Raw genomic sequence first — 24,232 nt, 5'->3', positions numbered from 1 at the left:
AATATCCCAAGCGGATCGGCTGCTCTGGCCTTGGAAGTGGAGGATGTGTGTGTGCGACACAAAGAGACGCTGCACGCTGCCGACTCACCGCAGCCATAGGAGAGAGCAGCGGGCTGAAAGTAATGAAAGATTAAAGTTTACATCTGGGTTTCATTGAAGCCCCTGAAGTGTGAAGATAATGACTGTAATTCCCCCCCAGCCTCCCCTGATTGGCTGTTGATGGCAGCTCATGTAGCTCCAAGCTCTTGGCAACACAGTGTATGTTTGTGTTGCAGCTCATATGTTGTGGAGTGTCTCTCAATAGCTTCATTATATAGCAGCAGACGACCTGGAGGCAGTTTGTTCTCATCACATGGCTGTGAAACCTTCTAACCACTGGCATCTCCTGCCAGGCTGCTGGTAATGTCTCAGGGTTATGTCATAAATATAGACATATCTATCCATCCATCTATCCATCCATCTCTCTATCTATCCATCTATCTATCTATCTATCTATCCATCTATCCATCCATCTATCTATTCATCAATCTATCTATCCATCCATCTATCTATCCATCCATCTATCTATTCATCAATCTATCTATCCATCCATCTATCCATCCATCTATCTATCTATCTATCTATCTATCTATCTATCTATCCATCAATCTATCTATCTATCCATCTATCCATCTATCTATCTATCCATCCATCCGTCAACTGTTTACACTTTTGCTCACAGCTGTGTGATGCCTGCAGTGTTCATGTGTGTGTTCATGTCTATGTCCATGTGTGGTGTGTGTGTGTGTGTGTGTGTGTGTGTGTGTGTGTGTGTGTGTGTGTGTGTGTGAGCCATACGTTGACTCTTTATTTATTTCACATTGTTTACACTGCTGCTCCACTGAGACCTACAGCGTTACTGCAGCCGTGGCTTGTGTGTGTGTGTGTGTGTGTGTGTGTGTGTGTGTGTGATTTATTGGTTGTGTAACCGGCGACCAGGCTGTGCCCCCCCCACTGGGAGGTCAACGACCGTCACTGGCTGAAACAACAGCAGCGGGCGGCTGCCAGGGGAGCGGCGGCCTCGCTGCGTCTCGTCGCGTCGTCGCTGCGTGTTGTCGGCCGCCTCCCCTGCTTCACCTGCTTGTGTTTGTACAGCGGCTGCACTTTTGTACGCCAGCAAGACCCGAAAAAAATGTTTTTCTAGCCTCGGACCAGTTTGACAACATTGTCAGGGTCACATCAGGTGTTGTACGTTGGGTACGCTAACAGCGTTTTAGCCTTTACAGGTGAAGCAGCCTGTTTTATTTCACAATTTACGGCAATTTCTTCTCTTAAACTTTGATTGAAGTGCTTGTTTAAATGGGAAATCTGATTCCAGCCTGACAGCCAGCGTGGGCCACCTGACGCCTCCGCTGGAAGGCTTTTTGCTTTTTGTTCCTGACGGTGTCGTAATTAGTCAATCATTCAACCTCGCAGCGACGCCGCCGGCCCAGAGACTCGCTCCGGGGTTTCGGGTTTCACCCTTTTGTCTGAGCATTGTGCACCGACAGACGCTGGGGAGGCCTGGAATTTCACTTGATCCCATGGCCAAACATCCCGGGCTCTCGCAGGTCACGGACCTGAGATATACGGCCGTGTTTAAAGGCCTGCGTGGTGGAGGGCGACGCTGAGCTTCTCCCTCGGCGGCTCTTTAATGATGTCACGTGACTGGTCGTATGCCGAGTTTTCAGGACGGTTCCGCTCGAGTCGTGGGGGGGTCGTGTGCGCTGTTTGCACGCCCGTGGTCCAAACGCACAGGATGGGAGTGCCGGGTGCTCTCGGCCGAGGGGACATTGCATCGTATTCTTTCACGAGGGAACGCTTTGTTGAACTTTTACATACTTCATCCGTCAAAACAAGGCGGCAGAAAGCGGCTCCTCACGACAGCCTCCTCCATCCTCTGAAGACAGGAAGTCATCTGGCCGTGTTGTCATCGTGACCCACAGCCTCAGACGCTGGTTGACATGAGAGGACTGTTGACAAGGTTAAGGCGTGTTGATAGCCGCAGGAGATGAGCTGCGATGAAAAAGCTCCGAAAAGCAGGAAAATGTTTCCTGCTGGGCTGCGTTTCCCCCCCCCCCCCTGTTTACTTTGTCAGTTGCTGCACCTCCAGAAGCGGCAACGTGTGTTGGTGGCCACCCACATCTCCTGAAAATCACCCTCTTCTTCGGCCTTGTACAAACTCGACTTAAGGCTCGTTTGTTGCCATCATTTTTAATGGAGAAACAACACTTTGAGGTTTAAAAAAAAAATAAATAAATAACGTGTCATTTAAATTTTTGTGCGTCTGCTGTGGCTGAACGTGCACCGTCTGATCTCGGCGCAGATAGGAAAGGAAATATGCGGTGGATTATGTCGTAAATCGAGCGGGATCACAGGACTGGAAATAACAGCCTTCAGGGATCGTAGTAATGATGACAACATGAGGTAATGTTATACGTGATAATTAGTTTTTATGCAGAGTTGAGTAGTCAAGGGAAACAGCGTCTGTCCCGTCGGGTCGGCAAAAAACATGAGAAGTCGTGCTTGTCATAAAAACCCGATGCCTTTAATTTGTTTGACAGGTTTTGCAGCTTTAAGAAGAGACACAGCAGGGAAACAACGGAAGCTTTTCACGATTGCAACATTTTAAATATTTATTGTCTTTTCGCAGCCACACAGACAACCTGGTTTCGTCAGCTCCCTTCAGGCCAGTGAGCCTGGTGGAGGGTGACGCTAACGTTGGCGGCTAATGATTAGCCATTGACCTTTTAGCCCTTTCCTTAATACTAAATGTTGTGCATGTTTTTCCCGTGTTTAAAGGGTGACCTAAGTCAACCAAGTCAGACAATTGCATTTTTTTTTTCCCGAAGCTTCTCCTCGTGACTCGCTGACTGCGCACAGTATTTTCCTTCTCAAACTTTTCTTAAAGCTCATCGTGCAAAAATAGCACAACCTTGTGATGCACAAGTGATCTCCTCACTCGTCCTCTCAGTCCGGTCGCCGGCGCTCCCTCTGCGGTTGTCAGACCAAACAAACCCCTCCGGGCAGACGGAGGTCTGCGGGATCTTCAGTGACCCAGACCTTGACACAAGACCCTACAGGATAAAGTCTTCAAGCCGGCGTGAAGCGACTCGCGTCGCTCAACGTGAGCACTTGAAGCGCTTGCGGTGATGGCGTCACGCCGGGGCGCGTACGACCCGACTAGCCTTTTCTATCAACATCTGCGATTGTGTGCTCAGGAAGAACTTCCTTCTGGGCTCTGAAGTCGGCTGTTATTAGAGAGACTCCCCGCACAAGCCTCCTCTTCCTTTTATCGCTAAGCTCCCATTAGCAGATGTCGAGGGTCGCTGTCAGCCCGTCACATGAGCGCAGCAAAGAGAAAACTAGCCCGGACAAGAAAGACGAGCCTGGATTACTGTGTAACCACAGACCATAAAAGTAGGGGGTCTCCAGAGAATTGCACAATGGATGCTCCCCTGCCGAGCAATGCATGCTGGGCCATTCTGGTTTCTAATGCAAAGTTCCTGGTAGAGTACTGACAATGTACCTCCATGCAATGGCTTTCATTTACAACCTAGACCAGGGCTCTAAAATGTTATTGAAGTAAAAAAAAAACAACAACAACAAAAAAAACTAATCTTGATGATAATTATTTTGAAATAATTTAATGATCAGGGATGATTATTGATGAACAATAGGCCACTTTTGAACAAACAGCACTGGCTGTGTGGAGGACAGGGAGTCTGAGCTGTGGGAGGGCTGAGAGGGGTTTTAAGGTAACATCAGCCTGGACGAATCGCTTCTCACTGCTGTGACCAAAACAGAAGGGGGAGGAGTCAAGAGGAGGAGGAGGAGGAGAAGAAGTATCGCCAGGGCAGCGAGTGTTGAGCACTCCTCCTCCTCCTCCTCCTCCTCCTAACTTTTCCTCTGTGCCTAGTGGAGTGTGTGAAGACGGAGAAGGGGAGTGTGTATGTGTGTGTGTGAGGAGTGCAGTGGCTGTGTGGACATGTCATAGTTTGAGCTGTGGAAGCCGGATCAAGCAGGTGGACGTGGTCAGGACTTAACAAAATGAGGAACAACTCTGCAGTTTGTCTCCTGTTGGCCTTATGGGTGATGGGCTCAGACGCCTGGTTCTGGTCCTGGAGCGATACGACTACTTTGGCCCCGGCTGTGGACAGCGAAGGGTCCGGCAGCCCAGTAGGTAGCGGAGAAGGACCTCTGGAGAACATTGCAACAGTTGGCCTGGAGGAGATCATCGAAGACACGCACAGGGTTCAAAAAATTGTGCAGATCTTGGACGAGACCACTGTTGCCCCTCAGCCGACCACCACGGAGGCACCAAAGACTGCACCTGCACCAGGGAGCATTACTGAACCCGGCAATGGAACATCTTCACAAAAAGGTACTGGTTCTTCTGAAGCGAGTGGTGTGTTAACGTTTGCGGGAAATATGTCAGGACTTGGAGCCGGGCATGAGTCTAAATTGTTATCAGACACAGGGGCGGGTGTGTGGTCTGACTCTGGTTCAGGCAGCGGGTCTGAGTCTGGGGTTGGAATAAGACCTGGGACCAGCTGGGCCTCTGCCCCTGAGATAGAGATCTTTGAGAGGAGCGAACAAGATGAAAACATGGAGGTAGATCACACAGACAGCGAGGTGTCCCAAGCTAATGGAGTCAGATTAGATCCCCAGGAAACCTCCTGGCTGGCTCACCACAAAATGTACCAGTTACCAGCTGGAGAGTCAACAGCTGGGCAACAAACTTCTCCAAGTCAGACAGCCCCCGCCACCTCAAGCACTGCAGCGACCCCAGAAGACTCGAGCTCACAACCTCAAGTAGTAGCAGCTAAACACCGTGTAGTGACTAGCAAAATGACAATCACTGAAAATGCCCCTCAAAAATCATTAACCGAGGTTGAGCCAAGCCGATCCCCCCAATTCACAACGGTGGCTTTAGGTAGGCGGGAACCAGCAGGAGGCCACCAAGAGCCAGGGGAACCAACCGCGCTTGCAGAATCCCCACAATGCTTATTGCTCGAGTCGTCTCTTCCTTTCTGCTCGTCCATGGTCGGCCAACAATTCGCTGTGCCCAATTACCTCAACCAGTCCAGTGTGGAGGAGGTGCGGGCGCTGCTCCATGACTGGGCCTGGCTCTTGAACACCAAGTGCCACCGTAGTCTGGAGTGGTTCTTCTGCCTGCTCTCGCTACCGAAATGCGGCGCGGCGGTGCGAATGCCTTGCCGGAGCTTCTGCGAGGTGTTGAAGGACAGCTGCTGGGCGCTCCTGGACCAGGGACACCTCCCAGTGGAGTGCCAGGCCCTTCCCGAGGAGGAGGATGGATATCGGTGCTTGTCAGTTAGTAACCAGAAAGGTAACAGCTGGTTCAAATGAATCCCAGTTTTAGGGATTCACTTTGACCTGGTGTTTGAATCCCTGACTCACCCCCCCCCCCCAGTACCACCCAACACCCTCCCAGAGAATGGCCTGTATCCCTGCCAGCACAGTCATCAGAACTCACAGTGAAGGGGACGAGGAATCAAAGCATGCTCCATGTATACTAGTCCTCTTGTCTGAGGGAAATCCTGACTAGTGCCTAACAAGCATGCTGCAAGCACTCCTGACAACATTGCACGTGTCTCCTGAGCCTTTGGATTGCATGTGACCTGTTACCAGAACCTATTAAAAATGTAAAAAGCTGCTACGTTACACATTATTATATTATATAGTTTGTTGTACAAAGAGGTCAAGTTTTTTTTTTCTTTTGTTTTTTAGCAATAATTTGCTTTTAAAAAATGCTGATGTAGATATTAGTGGGTGGTGTGATTCAGTAGATGTTTGATTTTTGATGATCCGTCTTCCTGCTCTGTGCGGAACTCTTGAGACCGCCTCTCGTATCGGCCCCGAGCCGGAACCCCTCTGTGTGTTTGACAGTTCCTGAGCTCCCCGCCTGTTTTATTCCAGCCGTGCAGCTCGAGGGCAGCCCGCTGTCTAATTGTTCGTCCACCGACAGAGGGATTAGCTTGTCAAACACAGGAAGCCGTCGTGATGTGGGATCAGTGGTGAGTGGAAGGACTCCGGCGTGTCCTCTTAAAAAAGATTGCACGCTGCTGCTGAGAAGTGGATTTATGGTCGGCGATGGGATGGCGACTCGGTGAAATAGGCGGCTTTTAGCCCGTCAGGTGCCTCGTGCACGAGAATTAGGAGCTTTAAAGCAGACCTGGAAGGTGCAGTCCAGCCGCCACGAGTTTCTGTTGGCAGCCTGGCTCTAAAATTCTCAGTTAAGTGGCATCAAAACGGGGGAAAATGACTCCAATCATCTGACATGTGACTTCTATCAAAAAGTAAACCTCGGTCAAACAGTGTTTGCAACCTGAGCCTGCAGCTGCTGTCCTGCACTGAACCTTCGCACTGTTATCGCCCACAGCTCGGACTGCGTCTCCCAACAGCTTCACTATCTTCCTGACAGCTGCTGCCACTGACAGACACAAGTGTTCTGTGCACTCTCTCTCCCTCTCTCTCTCTCTCTGTCTCTCTCTCTCTCTCTTTTTCTCTTTTCCTCTCTCCCTCTCTCTCTCTTTCTCTCTCCCTCACTCATCTTATTCTTACACTACCAGCTCGTCCAGCTCTCACACTTTGGTCCTGGCACTGGTTCTGTGTTTGTGCTTTCAGAAATAGTCAAAGACGGAACCTGAGAGACTACAAGATAAACGTGTGCTGCTGTCGGCCCACTCACCGTCGCTGTTGGACTCGTTGCCCCCAGAGAACAGCGTTTTTATGAGGCCTTATCTGCTGCTTTAGAAGCTTAAAGACGCCGCCGTTGTGCTTTCCTTGGCCGTAAATTATTTTTTGGAGAAGAGAAGAAATCACTGCAGGTGAAACCATCTGGTGTAGCTCATATATGCACAGCAACAGTCTCAAAACTTCTCCAAACACTGCAGGGTTGTTACGGCGCTGGTTGACGCTGTTTCCCTGCCCTTCTTTTTCCCCATGTGACGTCATCCAGGTAAACTACGGGGGCCTTTAATAGGCTGCTGGGTCCCACAGAAGAGACACGAGCTCTTCAAAGTGCCCCAAAATACCCTCTTGATTAGCACGATGAATCTTTTCTTTCTCTTTCTTCCCCGTGTGTCCATATACCTACTTAGGTGCCCTTTGACCTCTCAGAGTCCCTGGTCAGAACCCCGACCATGTGAATTCTGGGAATCTTAAGAGGTTTTTCACTAATGTGCGCGCCTGAGCCGGACCCTCCAAGCCTCCTGCATCCCTCGGCCGTCGGCCCGTCAGTCAAGAATTCCTCGCGATGATCCGCCGATGAGTCAGAGGCTTTTTCTGGGGCAAAATTAAAGCAGGAACAAACAGCAGGAGCGCGAGAAGGAGCACAATGGAGGCTGGGCGCTCAAGTATGTGGGCGCAGTTGTGCGACTGTGGGAAGACAGCGGAGATGCTGAGTGTGTGAGTGAAGAATGTGTGCGGAAGCCGTCAGCTGTGATCCTTTTACCACGGCGGGTGGGGAAGATCGTTGAGGGCACAATGGCTCTTTTAATAAAGGGCCTTTTTTTTTTTTTTAAGGGCAGCCATCCCCCCATCTCAAAGACAAGAAGCTCATTCTTCAGGGTGCAATTTATCCTGGTTAATTTTTTTCAGTGGTAGTGGGACAAACCTTGAAATTAATACTCAGAGAGGAGAGACTCAGACAGGACAGACTCGGACAGGACAGACTCAGAGACTAAAGACTCAGAGACTAAAGACTCAGACAGGACAGACTCAGAGAGGACAGAGTCAGAGACTAAAGACTCAGAGACTAAAGACTCAGACAGGACAGACTCAGACAGGACAGACTCGGACAGGACAGACTCAGAGACTAAAGACTCAGAGACTAAAGACTCTGACAAGACAGACTCAGAGAGGACAGAGTCAGAGACTAAAGACTCAGAGACTAAAGACTCAGACAGGACAGACTCAGAGAGGACAGAGTCAGAGAGGACAGAGTCAGAGACTAAAGACTCAGAGAGTCAAGACTCTGAGAGGACAGACTCGGAGAGTCAAGACTCTGAGAGGACAGACCAAAGACCTTCAACAGTTTCATGTTACACTCTTTCCAAAAGAGCGGTCTTGCGGTAAACCCACCTTCCTCTTTGTGGTCTAAGAATTACAGTTTAGTCTCCGGGAAGAAAACAACACTCCTTTCCTGGACTGTGATGTGGTTTTCTCCCCATTTTTTTTGTAGTTGTTGTTGCCCGGAGGTTCACAGAGCGCCCTGCGCTGGTTTTCATGCCCATATTAAAAACATCCTGTGGCTTCATTCTGTTTTTCTGACACCTGATTCCGAGTAGAATAACATAAATAGCAATCTCAGGTGTGAAATGAGCGTTTTTCATCCTCTGACTTTGTGTTTGTGTTTGACCCAAATGTGTCAAAGGTACAAAACAAACATTTTGAAGCACTTTTACATTTCCAACAGCTGAATTGGCTGCAACCAGCCAGCCAGTCAGGCAGAAAGATCAGCCGGGGAACCAGCCAGCATCACATCACCAGCAGATTTAATGAACTTCCTGTTCCGTCAGTTGGCCGACTCTTCAATTTCACGTCTCCGGCGTTGCCCTCTGACATCAGCCAGAGTCTCAGAGAGCCTCCAACTACACCCCCACACATCCCATAAGCGATGTTGGAAAATCACAGCATCTCCCTGAAGGGTCCAGACGTATTCTGATGGTTTTCCCACGACTTCAGAATCCCGTCCTTCATTTAAAGCGCCTGCTTTAAATACAACAGTTCCAACATCCTGGAATGTTGGGATGTAAAAGAACAGAGCTGTTGCTCCAATAGGACGATTCTGAGGCATTTATATGCCCAAAAATTTCTCACTCCTGAGGGAGCAGCTGGCCGGGCCTGCTGGCTGCTGCTCTCAGTCCAGGACCATCGGCCAAGGCTTCACTAAAAAAGACAACATCCACATCTGCTTCACCTGCTTTAAACCTCGCATTGAAATGTCTCACTTCCACTTCCAACCCTCCCTCCCTCCCCTCAGCCGACGTCACCGCAGACACAGTGCACCCGTTCTTTTGGGGGGGTGGGGGGGGGGGGTAACCTTTCAGATTTCAGTGTAAAACATTTGATTGTTTCGTCACTGTCCGGTTTCACACATCTGGCCCGAGGGGTGGCGACTAACAGGGGAGAGAATGTCTGACTAATCCGGCCATGCTAACAGGATCAGAGTTTCTTAGTTATGGAGCTCAGAAAGTCACACCATCGACAGTCGGCCGATGTTTGGCTGATGAGACTCACATTCCTGAGGTGGTGGTTTGGCGAGCGCCCCACGAGTCAGAGAAACGTTTTCTGACAGATTATTAAAGGACTAATCAGTGTAATCTAATCTAATCCGTCTAATCGCTCTTCACGGGGACAAAATGATAGAAAGCGTCTTCAGTTTGCTTTGTTTTCATAACAGCCGGATCCTAAATCAAAGCAGTGCGTTTCCCCCCCACGGTGGATTCCTGTGTCTTTTTTCCATGCTTGTGGCTTTTCGCTCTGCTCCTTGCAGAGGTTTTTTGCTCAGTGGAAGTGGAAGACGAGTCCTGACACGTTGGCACTCGCCCACCGTGGAGACCCTGAAGTTTATCTTTCCAACCCGATCGCTCCCAGCGTCGGCTCAGTTTGTTTGGAGGTGTCCTCAGCCTGCGACCTTCAGTCCGTGACCCCACCGTCTTGTTACCTCCGCCTCGTCCTAATGAGGCAGAAGATGCTTTGTTAGTCGATGTTAAGTTTCAGAAGCTCTGCGTTCATCCAAAAGTTCAGTTTTAATCTGTTCTACGGGCCCTGGAGGCAACTGTGGGTTGATGTTCTGGAGAAGTTCCCCTGTCGGTGGTGGTCTCCTCACCCTGAATGAAACAGCCGTCGCTAAGCCCTTAGAAAACAATCTAGTGTGACTAATGTCAGATATAAAGCTGCTATTTGCTGTATTTTGGGGAAACAACAGGCTCCTTGAATTGCAGTTTTCTGCACCTCCTCCATCAGCAGGGTTCCTTCATTTGCATCTTTCCTCTTTCATTGTTCTCCGCTGGCCTGAGGGTTGTTTCCTGGAACAAAACAAACCTCCCTGCTGCAGATGTGCCTCCTCTGAGCTGCACTTTGAATTCTTCCCTGTGCAGAGTGTTGAAGAGCACGGCCTGGTGCAGACCAGTCTCACTGCCAGTCAGTAGTGCAGCGGCTGTTCACACAGGGTACAGCAGAAGAAGAAGAAGAAGGCGGGCGGGGCCTGAAGCGGCGCTAACAGCGGCGGCAGGTGTTTCAGCTCTAAGTGCAGAAGACTCTGATCTCCAGCTATGAGGAGCAGCTCGGTCTGAGGCTTTGAACTGAGGAACCGACTCGTGACCCGGCAGTGAATCACGACTCTTCAAAAACCATGTTGACTTTTCTTCCCAAAACATTTCTTCTTCGTCTCCAAACAGCAGGACACGATGCTACAGACGAGACGCAAATCACACACATGTCAATGTGTTGCTTTGTGTCTCCTTGTGTGTGTGTGTGTGTGTGTGTGTGTGTGTGTGTGTGTGTGTGTGTGGCAGGACTGTAGTGCAGCTGTGCAGGAGGCCCAGCTGTCGCCCCCTGCAGGGCCGAGGCAGCCTCACGTGGGAGACACGCTGAGTTTCTGCTGAGACGCAACCCAAACGTTTCCACCTCTGCTGTGTGCATCAGTAGTGCGAATGTTGTTGATGAGAGAGTGTGTAATATTTCTTATATGATACAGTTTTTTTTCTCTCACAGTCAGTGTGTCTCTCACCCTAGAAGTGGGAGTTGTTGCTTTGATAATGGCAGACGAAGCAGGAATCCATCACGCCAGCAGTGTTTGAATGAAGCCGTAAACAAGCAGCGGCGAAAAAAGAAGAAAGAAAAAAGAAAACATCTGTTTGGTGTTTTGGTGCCACAAATAATGAAAGGTTTTGGGAAAGTCTGGAGGCTGTGGTGGGACCAGTGACCCTGACTGGCTCCCAGTCTGAGAACTTAATGGGAAACAGTGTGAAGAGGGGCGAGTGTGATGTGTGTAGGACAGATGTAGAACCGTTTCTCAGGGCCAAAATGTTTCCGGTGGAACCCTGAAACTGTCGACGGCACGGTCCGGTCCGGTCCAGCGCTGTGGTGTTGAAACTGGAGCCGCACTGGTTTCACTGGTTTTTCCACGGACTCGTGCGGCTCCTTTGCCTTTTTTGGCCATGTTTGCCCTGGTCGCCACCAGCCAAGCGCTCGTTACGTGGTTTGTTTGTGCATGGTCCCCCCGGTGCACGCTGACCCCCACATCCGTGTTGCTGTTGAGATTTGGGTCACGCACCCTTTACAGGGGGTTTCACAGCAACAAAAAAAAAAAACCTCTTCTTTTTTTGGCGGGGGTGCAAATTCCCAGTCAGGCATCCAGACCTTAAAGGTCCAGTGTGTAAAGTTTGTCTTAACTTATGATTTTTACATTGGTAAACGCTGAACATGCTGCCCATAAATACAGAAGAAGAAGAACAGTTTACACAGACAGTACCAGCGTGGACTCAGCCTCTGAACTGAATGTTTTCTGTCATTCTCATGACTACTGACATCGGTTTCTCACTGAAGGCAGCTTGTTTTGTCATTAACGCTCACGTCCTCAAATAAACCAACGAAGAAGACAGTGGAAGAGGTTCCAGGTTTGTGCCTGCAGGCCACCGTAGTTCACTGGCAAGCTCGGTAGAGGGACGGTACAGTCTCTCAGTGAAAGAGCGCTGCAATCTAAAATGTAACCACTTGATGTCGCTGTTTCTTCTTAAGAATCTCCAAATATTACACACTTTACCCTGCCTGCAGCCCCGCCCCTCCCCCCTCGCCCCTCCCCCAACCCTAACCTGCCCTGTGCTTCCTGTGTTCTGTGTCCTGACTTCCTGTTTGCTCTCTGCTCCCAGAAGACAGCGGGGTGACGCTGCTGCAGCTGATCGGAGACCCCCCGCCCAGAGAAATCACCCAGCAGTTCGGGCCCGACGGCAGCCCCGCCTACGTCTTCGGCCCCGACGCCAACACGGGCCAGCTGGCCCGCGCCCACCTGCCCAACCCCTTCTACCGGGACTTCGCCCTCATCTTCCACCTGAAGGCCACCTCCAGCCGGGGGGGCGTGGTCTTCTCCGTCACCGACGCCTCGCAGCAGATCATGTACGTGGGCGTCAAGCTGTCGGAGGTGCGCGGGCGCCACCAGCAGGTGGTGCTGTACTACACCGAGCCCGACTCGCAGGAGTCGTACGAGGCGGCCCGCTTCCAGGTGCCCTCGCTGGTGGACACCTGGACCCGCTTCGCCATCGGCGTGCGCGGCGAGGAGGTGATGCTCTACCTCAACTGCGACGGCGAGCCGCAGGTGAAGCAATTCGAGCGCTCGCCCGACGACATGGAGCTGGAGGCCGGCGCCGGCGTCTTCGTGGGACAGGCGGGAGGAGCCGACCCCGACAAGTTCCTGGTGGGTAACACACCGTGTGTGTGTGTGTGTGTGTGTGTGTGTGTGTGTGTGTATTTGCACAATCGTGTCATCCACCACATTTATTTTTCAAAGCTTTTTATCGAGGTCAGCGTTTGTCTACTGGTGGAGCACGACCCTGAAATGGGACGCAGGATTTTGCAGGACGCAATGAATTCAATTCAGTCCTGCGACGATGACGACTGGATGAAGACATTCTGGATTGTTGCACTATTTTTCTATTTTTGTGGAATAAATGTGTGTTGCAACTTTATCAGGGAAAACAATGTGGGTCCTGAGACTCCACCAGTTGAGAACCACCGATCTGGGATAAACTAATGTCTTCAAGATGCCGCCGTCGCAAGTCCAACTTCTCGTAGGCGGAGCCAAACGCAGAGTAGAACCCGGATATTAAAGGAAGAAAAAAAAGAAAGCAAGCTTGAACCCAGATATTCATTTGATATTCTTGGCCACTCATGCGAGGCACCTTGGCTGATTAACTCTCTGTGATTTGATTTGCTCAAATTGGCAATGTAAAGAGTGGCGGCGGCAGCAGCAGCAGCAGCAGCAGCAGCAGCTTCCCGTCCTGTTGAGACGTGTCTGTAAATACTGTAATGAACTCCGGCCGCTGCTGAGCGGAGCTGATTTCCTCCAATATAAAATGCAGATGGATGTGACCCTCTGCATGCAGGTGATGCATTAATAATGCAACCATACGTAAGTGTTACCGATGATTCAGCAAAGTCACAACTCGAGCAACTGAAAAGCAAAAAGTTGGAAATATTTTTTTTTTCTTTGTTTTTTGTTTTTGTTTTCAAAAAGAGTGGATGATTATCTGCTGTCATCCAGATGTTTGGTGTTTGTCACCTCAGTGGTTCTCGACTCCTCGGTTACTCTTTAACTTGATGCGGTTTTCCCCTTCGAGCCTGCAGGGCGGAGGACAGAATTGCTATTAGCTGTTCTCAGTCTCAGTCTCAGTCTGCAGTCTCACAGCCTTCAGCCTGGAAGCTCAGTCCTGCTGCTAGGGCGTCTCTGGTGCCCGGGTCTTCACTACCTGGGGGGGATGAAGAGCCTGCAGAGTGGAGATGATAACACCGCGGCTCTCTGGCCTTTTTTTTTTTTTCCCCCGTCCTCGCCCTGTTTACAAAAGAAAGTTTAAAAGCTGTGCCGCCTTTGAGATTCAGATATATAAACACGCGGTCCAGGTTTAGAAAGAGCGGAATTTCCCTTTGATAGAAATAATTTGAAGGCATGACATGCCCATCAACATCGCTGATGCATTTTCTTTTAATGAGGAGGATAAAACAAATATTTGTGGCACAGTTAAAAATAGTCTTTCTGTTATTTCTGCATTGGTTTTTTTCAATTGTTTCTGCTGCTTGGATTATGAAACTTCTAAACTCACACAAGTCATCTTCTGATTTTACCAGAAATGTGTTGTTTTTTTTCCCCCGAACCTTCTGCGAGCGCCGTCCCTGTCCAGGCTGCTGAATCATGCGCTTCCCGCCGCCCCCGCCGTGACCTCCAGCCTGGCGAGGTCTTGTGAATTCAGTTGGTCTAATCTAATAAAGACCTGCGCAGCGTCTTGGGCATCCAAATATTTACGCCATCCTTTTTATGAAGTGGACAGTCCCTTTTTTGAGACGGCGGGGGGGGAAACGGTTTGTTTAGCAGCAACAACGTGCTCTGCCAAACCTTTGACCTCCTTCTCAAGCACGAGCAGGAGATTTACTGTCAAGATCTGAAGCACTTTGTTCCACCAGGGAGAGATTTAAAGTCTGGAGATGAGATTTTAAAAAGTGCATTTATCTGCTGGAGTCTGGGGGGGGGGGGGGGGGGCACATTTATGTCTCCTCAAGACGAGTCTACAGCCCTCAGAAAGGCAGCCAGAGTGTGTGACCTTCAGTGACCTTCACTGGTCGTCAGTGTGGGAGACGGAGATCTTCACAGCCTGGTTGCAACTTCAATCGTGTGACACAGTTTCTCTCTGCCTGGTGTGTGAGAGCTCCATGAGGCATCACAGACTGACTGGCTGGCTGGCTGACTGACTGTCTGACTGGCTGACTGGCTGGCTGACTGGCTGACGGACTGGCTGACTGACTGACTGACTGACTGACTGACTGGCTGGCTGGCTGACGGACTGGCTGACTGACTGACTGACTGACTGACTGACTGGCTGACTGGCTGGCTGACTGGCTGACTGACTGATTGACTGATTGACTGGCTGACTGGCTGGCTGACTGACTGACTGACTGGCTGACTGGCTGGCTGGCTGGCTGGCTGACTGACTGATTGACTGGCTGACTGGCTGGCTGGCTGACTGACTGACTGACTGACTGGCTGACTGGCTGGCTGGCTGACTGATTGACTGGCTGACTGACTGGCTGGCTGGCTGACTGGCTGACTGACTGGCTGGCTGACTGGCTGGCTGGCTGACGGACTGGCTGACTGACTGACTGACTGGCTGGCTGGCTGGCTGACTGGTTCTTCTTCTTCCCCCCAGGGAGTGATGGGTGAGCTGAGGGTGGTGGGAGACCCCCGGGCGGCAGAGAGGCACTGCGAGGACGATGAAGACGACTCAGACGTGGTGAGTTTGCTCTTCGCCCCGCACCAGAACTCAACACAGCCAAGCTGCTGCTCTTTGATGCTGCGTGTTGCACCGACTGGTGGTGTTGGCAGGAGGTCAGAGGGTCAGAGGTCAACAGCCCCCCCACCCCCACCCTCACCCCACACACACACACACACACACACACACACACACACAGGTGTGTGGCTGTGGCCCACCAGCAGCTGTCACTGTTGTTGTGCCAAACTCTGCTGTGGCAGCTGCTGCAGACCACCACCAGTCTCTCTCTCTCTCTCTCTCTCTCTCTCTCTCTCTCCCTCTCTCTCTCCCCCTCTCTGTCTCTCTCTCTCTCCCTTCCTCTCTCTCTCTCTCTCTGTCTCTCTCTGTCTCTCTCCCTTCCTCTCTCTCTCTCTCTCCCTCGCTCTCCCTCCCCCTCTCTCTCTCTCCCTCTGTGACGAGGTGAGGCTCGGAAGTGGAGAACTTGTCCCGATCTAATCTCTGGATGTTTGTCTGGATTGCGTCGGGGGGTGAAATCACATTCCAGGTGGAAATGACGGGTTTCTGGTTTCAGGATGTGTCTTTTATCTCAATGATTACCCAGCATGCAGCTGGAGGATGCAGCCAGGATGCTGACTGATGCGCAGATCATGTCTGGCTTTTTTTTAGTGCACATGCTGTAAAAAAAACAAAAAAAAAAAACAAAAAAAGATGATTTTAAGGATCCTTTTTTGATGTCTGAATGTCTGTTTTCACTTTGTTGTTCCAAGGAGGACAACAAAGTGAGATTTTGCAGGGAGAAAAAACAAACATTAGCAGCAAAACTACAGGCTCATAATAATAAAAATAATAATAATGAAAAGGTAATGACAGTTATCTTGCTGTTGATTCAGAGTTTGTTCCTGTGTCTCCTCAGGCTTCAGGGGAAGGAAGCGGTGACGTGGAACCCAGACCCTCCGTCCCGGACGTGGAGAAATTCCGATGGACGGTTCGTTTTCACTGATTTATGATTTTTTTTTCTTTGACCACTCTGCTTTTTAAAATCAGTATTTTTAGTGAGTGTCCTGATGCTGCATGATGAAGAACAAGATCTAAAGTGATTTGATGTCTGTCAGGGTCTTAAAGTTTTCATCCGGGCGGCCACAAATCTTCCCAGGACTGCTGTTTATCTCTCCGTGCCCTCCCTCCCTCCCTCCCTCTCCTCCGCCCTCCCTCCCTCCCACTCTCTCTCTCTCTCTATCTCCCTCAGCTCATCCTCTCTCTGCTTTACATCTCACTCACACTCAGTCCATAGATAGGCTCCGCTTCGCTCTCGTTCCCACTCTCTCCTTGTACAAGCTGCTGCTGTGTTTTGGAAAAAGCAGGTGTGGGTGCCCGCAGCGCCTCCTCTGGCCTGCAGGCTTCAGAATGGCAGCGATGTGGCGGAGGGACAGTGGGAGGTTTTCAGGATTCAGACTTCTGACGCAGTCACCATTCCCCCGGTGCATTTTCTTTACGAGGGGCTTTTTTTTTCTTTTTCTTTTTCTTTTTCCAGCCGTCCATCTGTTCCCCAAAGCCTCGGCTGGCATCGTGTGCGCGCCACAGCTGGCGTCTAATTCCTACCTGCCTGACGTCTGATGTCTGATTTTAACTCACAGAGGAAAACGCAGGCGGCCGAGCGCTCGCTCGCTCCGCTGGGCGGGCGGGCGGTGCTAATTAGGGCAAGTCGGGGCAGCCGGCCGTGCGAGGGAAACTTTCCATCTCGTCACGGCCGGAATCTGAGGCGCTAAACTGGCGGCTCAGGTCCAGCGTCGCCCCCGGTGTTCGGTCTCGGCACTGCGAGACCGGAAACGGCGCAGGTGTTCCGTTCGAAATCATAAAGTTGTTTTTTTTGTTGCTGTTGTTTTTTTTTCTAGAGAGCAGAGAGATTTTTTTTTTTTTCTCGTGCAGGTGAAAGCGGCAGAACTTCCTCTCTAAACACAACCATGTTCTGGTTTGACTGGTGAGAGGAAAATACCTCCGCTGCTTCTACTGTCAGTAGTTTATTTCCTCTCGATGCCGTCATCCCTTTTAAGCCTGCAACAGCGAGGGAAAAAAAAGCAACAAATTCCAGTAATTTTTCCTCGGCTGCTGGGAAACAGGGAGGAGAGCCACTCGTCTCTGTCTGCTGCATCGCCCTGGGAGCTGCATACCTGCTGCTGCTCTCACCTCCTGCAGGTCAGGTGGTTCAAATCTATCAGCGCTCTCTTCTCAAGACGGGAGCCTCCCTCCCGGACGTGTCACACACACACACACACACACACACACGCTGGGTGTGTGAGGGAGTGAACTTGCACTTCATTTATCACATGAATTCACGTCGACTGCTGATTTCTCGACAGGAAGCCGGTTAATAATCAACCTCTGATCGAGTCTGTCCGATTCTCCCGCACATTCCTAACGTGCATGGGAGCACACGCATACGCACACACACACCACACACACACCACACACACACACACACACACAGACATACCTCTGGTGGCTTCTCCAGCTCTCACCGTGTCACCCAGCAGCAATGAGCTCCAGTCATCAGGGGTTCTCGCTTTCTTTCTCACCTTCCCTCGCTTGTTCTTTGCTCAAGGGCACTCGGGGAGACTGATGTGACGCCCCCATCGCTCCCTTCTTTCCTCACCTGCCCCCCCGTCACCCCGAACCTTCAATTATCCCCCAGGCCTCTGTCAGTCAGTCCGTCAGTCAGTCAGTCAGTCTGAGTCCTGTGTTGAGGCCAGAGGGCGATGACGCCCTTGATTGGCAGAAGTGTTGCAGCTAGCATTGTAAACACCAGCGTGTCTGAACACAATTGGCTGCTCGCAACACGCAACCGTGACTGTGTTGCAGGTGTTCCTGGATTCGCTCCATCCTAATCAGCATCACGCAACTCTTTATTCACAGAAACTATAAATCTTCCCACGTCTCCATGTTTAACCCTCTGTTTACAGCCACCCTCCAGGAGATGGAGTGGCTAAGGGCTGCATGCTAGCAGAGCGGATACCTGGTGGCGGTGGTGGTGGGAGGGGGGAGCTGTGGCCGCAAAAAAATTAAAAATGTTATTTCGAAAAATTTCGACAAAGTACAACTGCAACTTGTTGCTGTTTGCATTGATGTGAAGCACATAAACTGTAAACTTTAGCTCTCGTCAGATCTCGTCCCGCAAGAATTCTGAATATTCTCGCGGGACGAGATTCTCGTAAAATCTCATCCTGCGAGATTTACGAGAATTATGTTTGCTTTTGTTTCTTTACATTTGTTTGCTGTCAAGAGTGCTTGATATATTTTTCTCTTTGATTACTTGTCGTCTCCACCTCCGTCCAATCATAACGCGCCATTTTCACTGGTCAGTGAAGTGGTCACGTGACCCCGTACGTCACGTCCGCTGACGTGTTGTGCAATTCTAGGGTTCATGGACACGAAGCTAGTGCCCTTTGTGACATCACATAGGGCTCATCTGCCTCCCCACTCAGGCCGATGCTTTGTCGCTACTTGCATACGTTTGGAAGGAGAACAAGCAAACAGGGCGGAGTCAACACCTGGTTTGGGGCATGGCCTCTCTGCAGGGGGCGTGTCTGTGTCTAAGTGAAGCGAGTAGAGGAAGTGAAAGATGGACTTTTTCCAGTTGAGAACTTGTGTTTCCCGGAGCCACAAGCGGCTGCACGACAGTCTAATGTCAGTTTATGGTCTAACGGGACCTGCCGTCGTGTTTACCCTGCAAAGACATCACAGCCCTGTTTCCTCCTCTCTGATGCTGATGGGAAACACTCGCTGCCGCTCCAGTGTGTTTAGTTTCTCCAGTCCGAAACATACACAAGAGGGAAAAGTGCATCATCGGGTTGCCAGGTTGCACAATGTAGGTTAGAGCTGCTTCCTGGAAAAGGTTCAATATGTATGTGTCTGTTTTTTTCTTGTGTTTCTTTGCATGGTTTCTGCAGACGGCCCCTTCACGACCCATTCAGCAGCCGCCGCTCAGCACTAAGGAGGAGGTGTCGCGGGGTTCAGGTGAGTTTGTGCGATCAAACATTTCAAGACCACCGACTGATCAGTGGCATCGTCTGATTTGCCAAAGTACAAGCTTTTATTCCCGATCATCCACACAGACCTCGTGTTCTTTTCTTCCCGCGTGTCTTTTTAAACTGATGAGTGCGCGGAAAACACAGCCAGTTGACGCCATCTAGTGGGCGTAAGGAGGAAGAGCAAGTCAGACGAGCTCTTGTGCTTTTTTCTGTAAATAGTGTTAAAACAAGATTATTATTATTATTATCATGATTATTATTATTATTTTTTTTTTATTATTATTACTGCTCCCAGTGAGGAACCTTTATATATGTGCTGTGCTTATATCACAGACGATCCTCAAAGTTTGTGTCTGGATCATAGAAATAATCACCCTCTTTGTGTCAGCTCCGTCATGCACTGGCTCCCCCTAGAGGTCGTGGCATGTCGGTACCTCTGAACTTCATGGTACTGAAACGGAGCTTGCGTTGCGAAACAAAGTGCACAAAATAAATAAATAAAAAAAAAGTTTTATTTTTATAGCACCAAATCACAACAAACTTAACTTGTGAAGCATCCGACAGCCAATGAGGCGAAGTTCAGAGTGACGAGAAACTAAATAAAAACAGTGAGTGGATCACAACTTTTTTGTTCAGGATGGAAGCAGGTGATCTGCCAGAACCAGTATACTATGAAGCATTGTTGATGCATATTTTATAGGAATGTATGCATTTCTATAAAACAAATGCTTGCAAGACTTAATACAAACGCAGAGACGCAGAATCTGAGGTGGGACTCAAACTTTTGGGTCACCAGGTCACCGGGTCAGGAGAGCAGAAACATGCAGGGAGCAACAGGATGTCTTCTATACCCCCCCAACGACCCCCCGCCCCCCTCCTTTTTTTTTTTTTTTTTTGGGCTGCTTTGTTGTTCTGTCTGCACTGTGCAAACTGCTGGAGGAGACGTGGATTCGTGGATTTTCAAAGCAAACAAAGCCGGCGTTGGACAAAAACCACACAGGAAATCTTTGTATTAGTGTACAAACAGAAGACAACAGAGGGATGAATTATCTGAAGGTCTCACAAGGACCATCGTTGTTTGCTCCAGTGTGTTGAGCAGCAGCAGCAGCAGCATCAGCAGCAGTATGTGCTGACTGAACCTTCAGTGCAGGGACGACTGTCAAGATTGAACCTGGTGATGAAGAGTGAATGAGTGAATGAATGAGTGGGTCTGCATTTCATGCTGAAAGAGGTCCAGTTCTGTGGGAGTTGGAGGTCAGTTCAGCTCCTTCCAGGAAATAAATCCAGCACATCGGTGTTTGGAGGTGTGTGTCTGTGTGTGTCTGTGTGTGTCTGTGTGTGTTTGTGCTCCTCCAAAGCTCCCAATAAATCAGAGGTGAGCTGGGTGGAGGTGGAGGTGGAGGAAGCGTCCTCCTCTGTGTTTTGGTGGGTCGGAGGACGAATCTTCATCACCGCTGGGAGGTTTTTCTCTACCACAGTGTTCATGCCTTTGACCTTACAATGTTTGTTTTTTTCTTCTGTAGGACCAGTTGGGCCCAAAGGAGAGAAGGGCGAGCGAGGGGACAGAGGAGGGAAGGGCGACCGGGGTGTGATGGGACCAAAGGGAGAGTCGGGTCTGGACCTGGGCTCCAGGGGGGCAGGACGAGGAGAGAAGGTTCGGAACGTGAATCGACCTCTCGGGGAATCTTGCGTTTGTCCGAGTCACTGGAGTTGCAATGCACCAGAGTAACACTAGAGGGAGCTACGAGTCCTAATTGTCATCCATGCTTCTCACAGCCTTTTTGCTGGAGGCTCCGACATCTGTTTTCTTTTACGCTCGCTTTAAGTCACACCAGATTTGTCAAGTGTTGTTTTTATAAGACTAATTGGTGTTTTCCATCACTTTTTGAGTGAGGAAACACACTCTAATTTATGAATCTATTTAACCGTCACATTATAATTCTCATTGTTGTGTTGACTCAGACTAGGCTTCGTCACGCTGGTCTAACTGCAACACCAAGTGCTGAAAAGCCCAGACCTGCATTTTCTCACAAAGATTTTTTAAATTCTTCCCAAATAATTTCTGTAAATGATCACAACAAGAACTCACGCTTTTGGTGCTGATGTTGCTGACTCTCCCTCATCTCTCCTACTTTGCAGGGAGACACAGGAGTAAAGGGAGAGAAGGTGAGTCCAAGCCCCGCAGCAGCTGAGATGTCCTGGAACACCGGGAAGTCGACGGCTCCACCGCTCTTCCCACGTCTTTAACGTCCGTCCTGTTTCCCCCCTTTTTTTTCCCACCACGATGCTCCTTCACCTCCAGGGCAGCGGCGGCTTTGGCTCCCAGGGGCCAAAGGGAGAGCCCGGCCCAGCAGGTCCACCGGGACCTCCGGGGACTGGAGGCGACGTCACCGTCTGCAAGGACCCAGCTGGAGGATCCGACGGTTCCGCGTGCCTGCGGGGGCCACCGGGAGCCGACGGAAACCCCGTGAGTAGAAACTTCAGGTCTTCGTGAAGCTGCTTGACTGTCGGAGATGCCGTCAGTTTTGTTGCTGTGTGTTGATGTACAAGTCAAGTCGGTGTGTGTCTGAGAGTCTGTGTTGTGTTTCAACCCTCCAGGGTGAAGCTGGAGAGCACGGCAGACCTGTGAGTTGTTGTTTCTTCCACATTGCCAACACCAAACAGACATCAGCATCATTTTGTTCCCCACAAAGCTCCAGTTTCAAATATCATCTTGAGCTGTCAAATAATAGAAAAACACAGCAAAACTTTTAACTGATGTTTGACAGTATAAAAGTGTTGTTTTCATTTGATGAACTGCTGTCGGCTTTAGCAAAAAAATTCCCTTTTACCTACTGCCAAATGTTATTTGCTGAGGTATTATTAACGTTCCTGTTCCTGAACCACAGGGTCCTGAAGGACCTCCAGGCTTCCCAGGAATGCCAGGAGACCCTGGAGTGAAAGGAGAGAAGGTTGCTCCACCGCATCATCTAAATCGCACACACTCTGTGGTCACTGATCTAAATGATCCTAATGGGTTTTGTGTGTCCAGGGAGAAATGGGAGAGGGTCACCCCGGCGCCAGAGGACCACCAGGACCTCCAGGACCTCCAGGACCAGGCTACAGATCTGTGAGTTCACTTCCTGCTTTGAAGCTGTGATGTCGGAGACTCCCGGTAACAGACAGATGTTCTTGCTTTCCATTGGTGTCTTTCAGACTTTTGTGGACATGGAGGGATCAGGCTTCCCAGATCTGGAGTCCATGCGGGTGAGGAAAACAAACGGAATGATGTGGAGGAGGATCTTCTTCTTGTCTCACCACTGAAGCCTGTGAGGACTGTTGGAACTGAACTGCCCCTCCAACCCCGTCTCTCTCTGCAGGGATTACCTGGTCCACCAGGCCCACCAGGTCCACCAGGTCCACCCGCTGTCTCCACAGCAGGCACAGTACCGGGCTCGGGCGCCGTTGGACCACCGGGACGGGATGGAGCGCCTGGTCAACCTGTAGGTGGTTACTTTACTAAAAGAAAACAAACACCTGCCCAGTTGATCCCAAACCTCAGTCTGACCCAATCACCATTGTCCTTCTCAACCATCTCCAGGGCCTGCCTGGTTTACCAGGAACTGACGGCTTACCTGGAGCCACTGGACGCCAAGGAGAAAAGGTAGCTAGCAGCAGCAGGAGGTTTCTGTTCAGCCTCCTTTCAACCATCAAGAGCCTCCATACTGATTGTAGTCAAACCTCCTGATGGTGGAAAGGTCCAGTGTGTAATCTTTGGAGATTTTGAAGAAGAAACAGCGACATCGAGTGGTTACATTTTAGATTGCAGCATCTTTCACTCTCCCTCCCCCTCCTGAGCGTGCCGGTGACCTATGGTGACCTGAGCACCCAAACCTGGACACCTCGTCCACCTTCTCCTTTGAGCCAAATGTGGCACACCGGACCTTTAAAGGCTCTGCTGTGTTTCTGATGTTCTCCTCTGATGTGTCTCCCTCAGGGTGATTCAGGCCAGTTGGGTCTTCCAGGGACCGGCGGAGAGAAGGTCAGTCGTCACATTTAAACTGGATGCAACTAAAACCATAAATGAACCATGTGTTGAAAGTCGTGCACTGGGTCTGGCTGGGGAAGACGAGTCTGTCAGACAGTCAGTTGTTTTTTTTCACGCTTTTCCTTCCTGCAGCCAAACTCCTTCTCTTCCTTTCTGGCCAACCTGCGGCCTCCCTTCACGTCCTCCTCCTACTTTTCTAAACCTTCGCAGCAGCAGCAGCAGCAACAGCAGGTAACTGAGCTCCTGCACGTCAGACTTCAGAGGGATTTGTGTCTGCTAACAGTTCACCGCAGTTTGGATTAACTTCTCTTCTTTGTAGGAATTTGATTCCGGCACCGTGTGACATCACAACTTGTGTGTGTGTGTGTGTTCATTTTGCGCACGAGATCTCTGACGATGATCAGAGTAACGACGACAATCGGCCGAGGAGAAAATCTTAAAGAAACGGATGCAGCGTCTCGTTGTGTTGACCGATTCCTCCACTGTTTGTGTCTGGCAGGGAGCTCAAGGTGAACCAGGACTGCCAGGAGCTTCAGGAGAACCTGGACTGGCTGGTCTTCCTGGACCGATGGGACCTGCTGGACAACCTGGACCACCTGGACCTCCTGGACCCAGCTACAGGAATGTTGGATTTGTGAGTTTTCTGTTATGCTGACTTTTGTTTTGATTCAACAACAATTGTATATAAATGAGCATGTTTGTTAAATAAAAATAAATCAGTGAATAAATAAACAGCTGAAGTTGTTGTTTCAGGATGACATGGAGGGCTCCGGTGTTTACATCAATAAAATCCCCGGCGTCAGAGGAGCTGATGGAAGACAGGTCAGTTCTGGAGAAACCTGGAGCACAAAACTCCTTCTGTGGTTTATTGGCTGAAGATTAAAGAGAAAGTCAGAGCAGAGACTTCAGTTTGCTCTTACTCTTTATGTTACATGTAGCATTTATTTTGTGCCTCATCGTGTGTTTGTTTGTGTGTATTTCTGTTGGTCTGCAGGGTCCTCCGGGTCTGCCTGGACTCCCAGTGAGTAACAAGTTCTTGATTGTCATTGGGTTTAACTCTGAACTTTGTCCTACGTGCAACATTTGAACCCACAGAAAGGTCACAGAGATGCAGATTGGTGCTAATTACTGCATGCAGTGCAACACGGCAGGAAAGA

The 24,232-nt window shown here is 50.1% G+C and overlaps 1 protein-coding gene across 7 annotated transcripts in view; it reads left to right on the top strand.

Moving 5' to 3' along the window:
* col18a1a (collagen type XVIII alpha 1 chain a) overlaps positions 1 to 24,232 on the top strand; it is a 91,407-nt gene that overhangs the window by 60,500 nt on the left and 6,675 nt on the right. For 2 of the 7 annotated variants that reach the window (XM_076014034.1, XM_076014029.1), the window contains exons 1-18: positions 3,936 to 4,402; positions 11,919 to 12,460; positions 14,961 to 15,044; positions 15,937 to 16,008; positions 18,968 to 19,034; positions 20,572 to 20,702; positions 21,188 to 21,214; positions 21,351 to 21,515; positions 21,647 to 21,673; positions 21,937 to 21,999; positions 22,080 to 22,157; positions 22,244 to 22,294; positions 22,408 to 22,530; positions 22,629 to 22,691; positions 23,025 to 23,069; positions 23,575 to 23,709; positions 23,829 to 23,897; positions 24,070 to 24,096. In XM_076014034.1, coding sequence (XP_075870149.1) covers positions 4,069 to 4,402; positions 11,919 to 12,460; positions 14,961 to 15,044; positions 15,937 to 16,008; positions 18,968 to 19,034; positions 20,572 to 20,702; positions 21,188 to 21,214; positions 21,351 to 21,515; positions 21,647 to 21,673; positions 21,937 to 21,999; positions 22,080 to 22,157; positions 22,244 to 22,294; positions 22,408 to 22,530; positions 22,629 to 22,691; positions 23,025 to 23,069; positions 23,575 to 23,709; positions 23,829 to 23,897; positions 24,070 to 24,096 — 2,103 coding nt within the window. In that variant the 5' untranslated portion in view covers positions 3,936 to 4,068. Of the gene's footprint in view, positions 1 to 3,935; positions 4,403 to 4,794; positions 5,369 to 11,918; positions 12,461 to 14,960; positions 15,045 to 15,936; positions 16,009 to 18,967; positions 19,035 to 20,571; positions 20,703 to 21,187; positions 21,215 to 21,350; positions 21,516 to 21,646; positions 21,674 to 21,936; positions 22,000 to 22,079; positions 22,158 to 22,243; positions 22,295 to 22,407; positions 22,531 to 22,628; positions 22,692 to 23,024; positions 23,070 to 23,574; positions 23,710 to 23,828; positions 23,898 to 24,069; positions 24,097 to 24,232 lie in introns of those variants that run through there. The other 5 variants (XM_076014028.1, XM_076014027.1, XM_076014030.1 and 2 more) reach the window with 4 other exon arrangements.

This window comes from Nelusetta ayraudi, unplaced genomic scaffold (genome assembly GCF_046127955.1).
Source record: "Nelusetta ayraudi isolate G7.1 ecotype Tasmania unplaced genomic scaffold, CSIRO-AGI_Nayr_v1 ptg000163l, whole genome shotgun sequence".
Lineage (NCBI taxonomy): Eukaryota > Metazoa > Chordata > Actinopteri > Tetraodontiformes > Monacanthidae > Nelusetta > Nelusetta ayraudi.
This window is presented reverse-complemented; position numbering and strand designations above follow the sequence as displayed.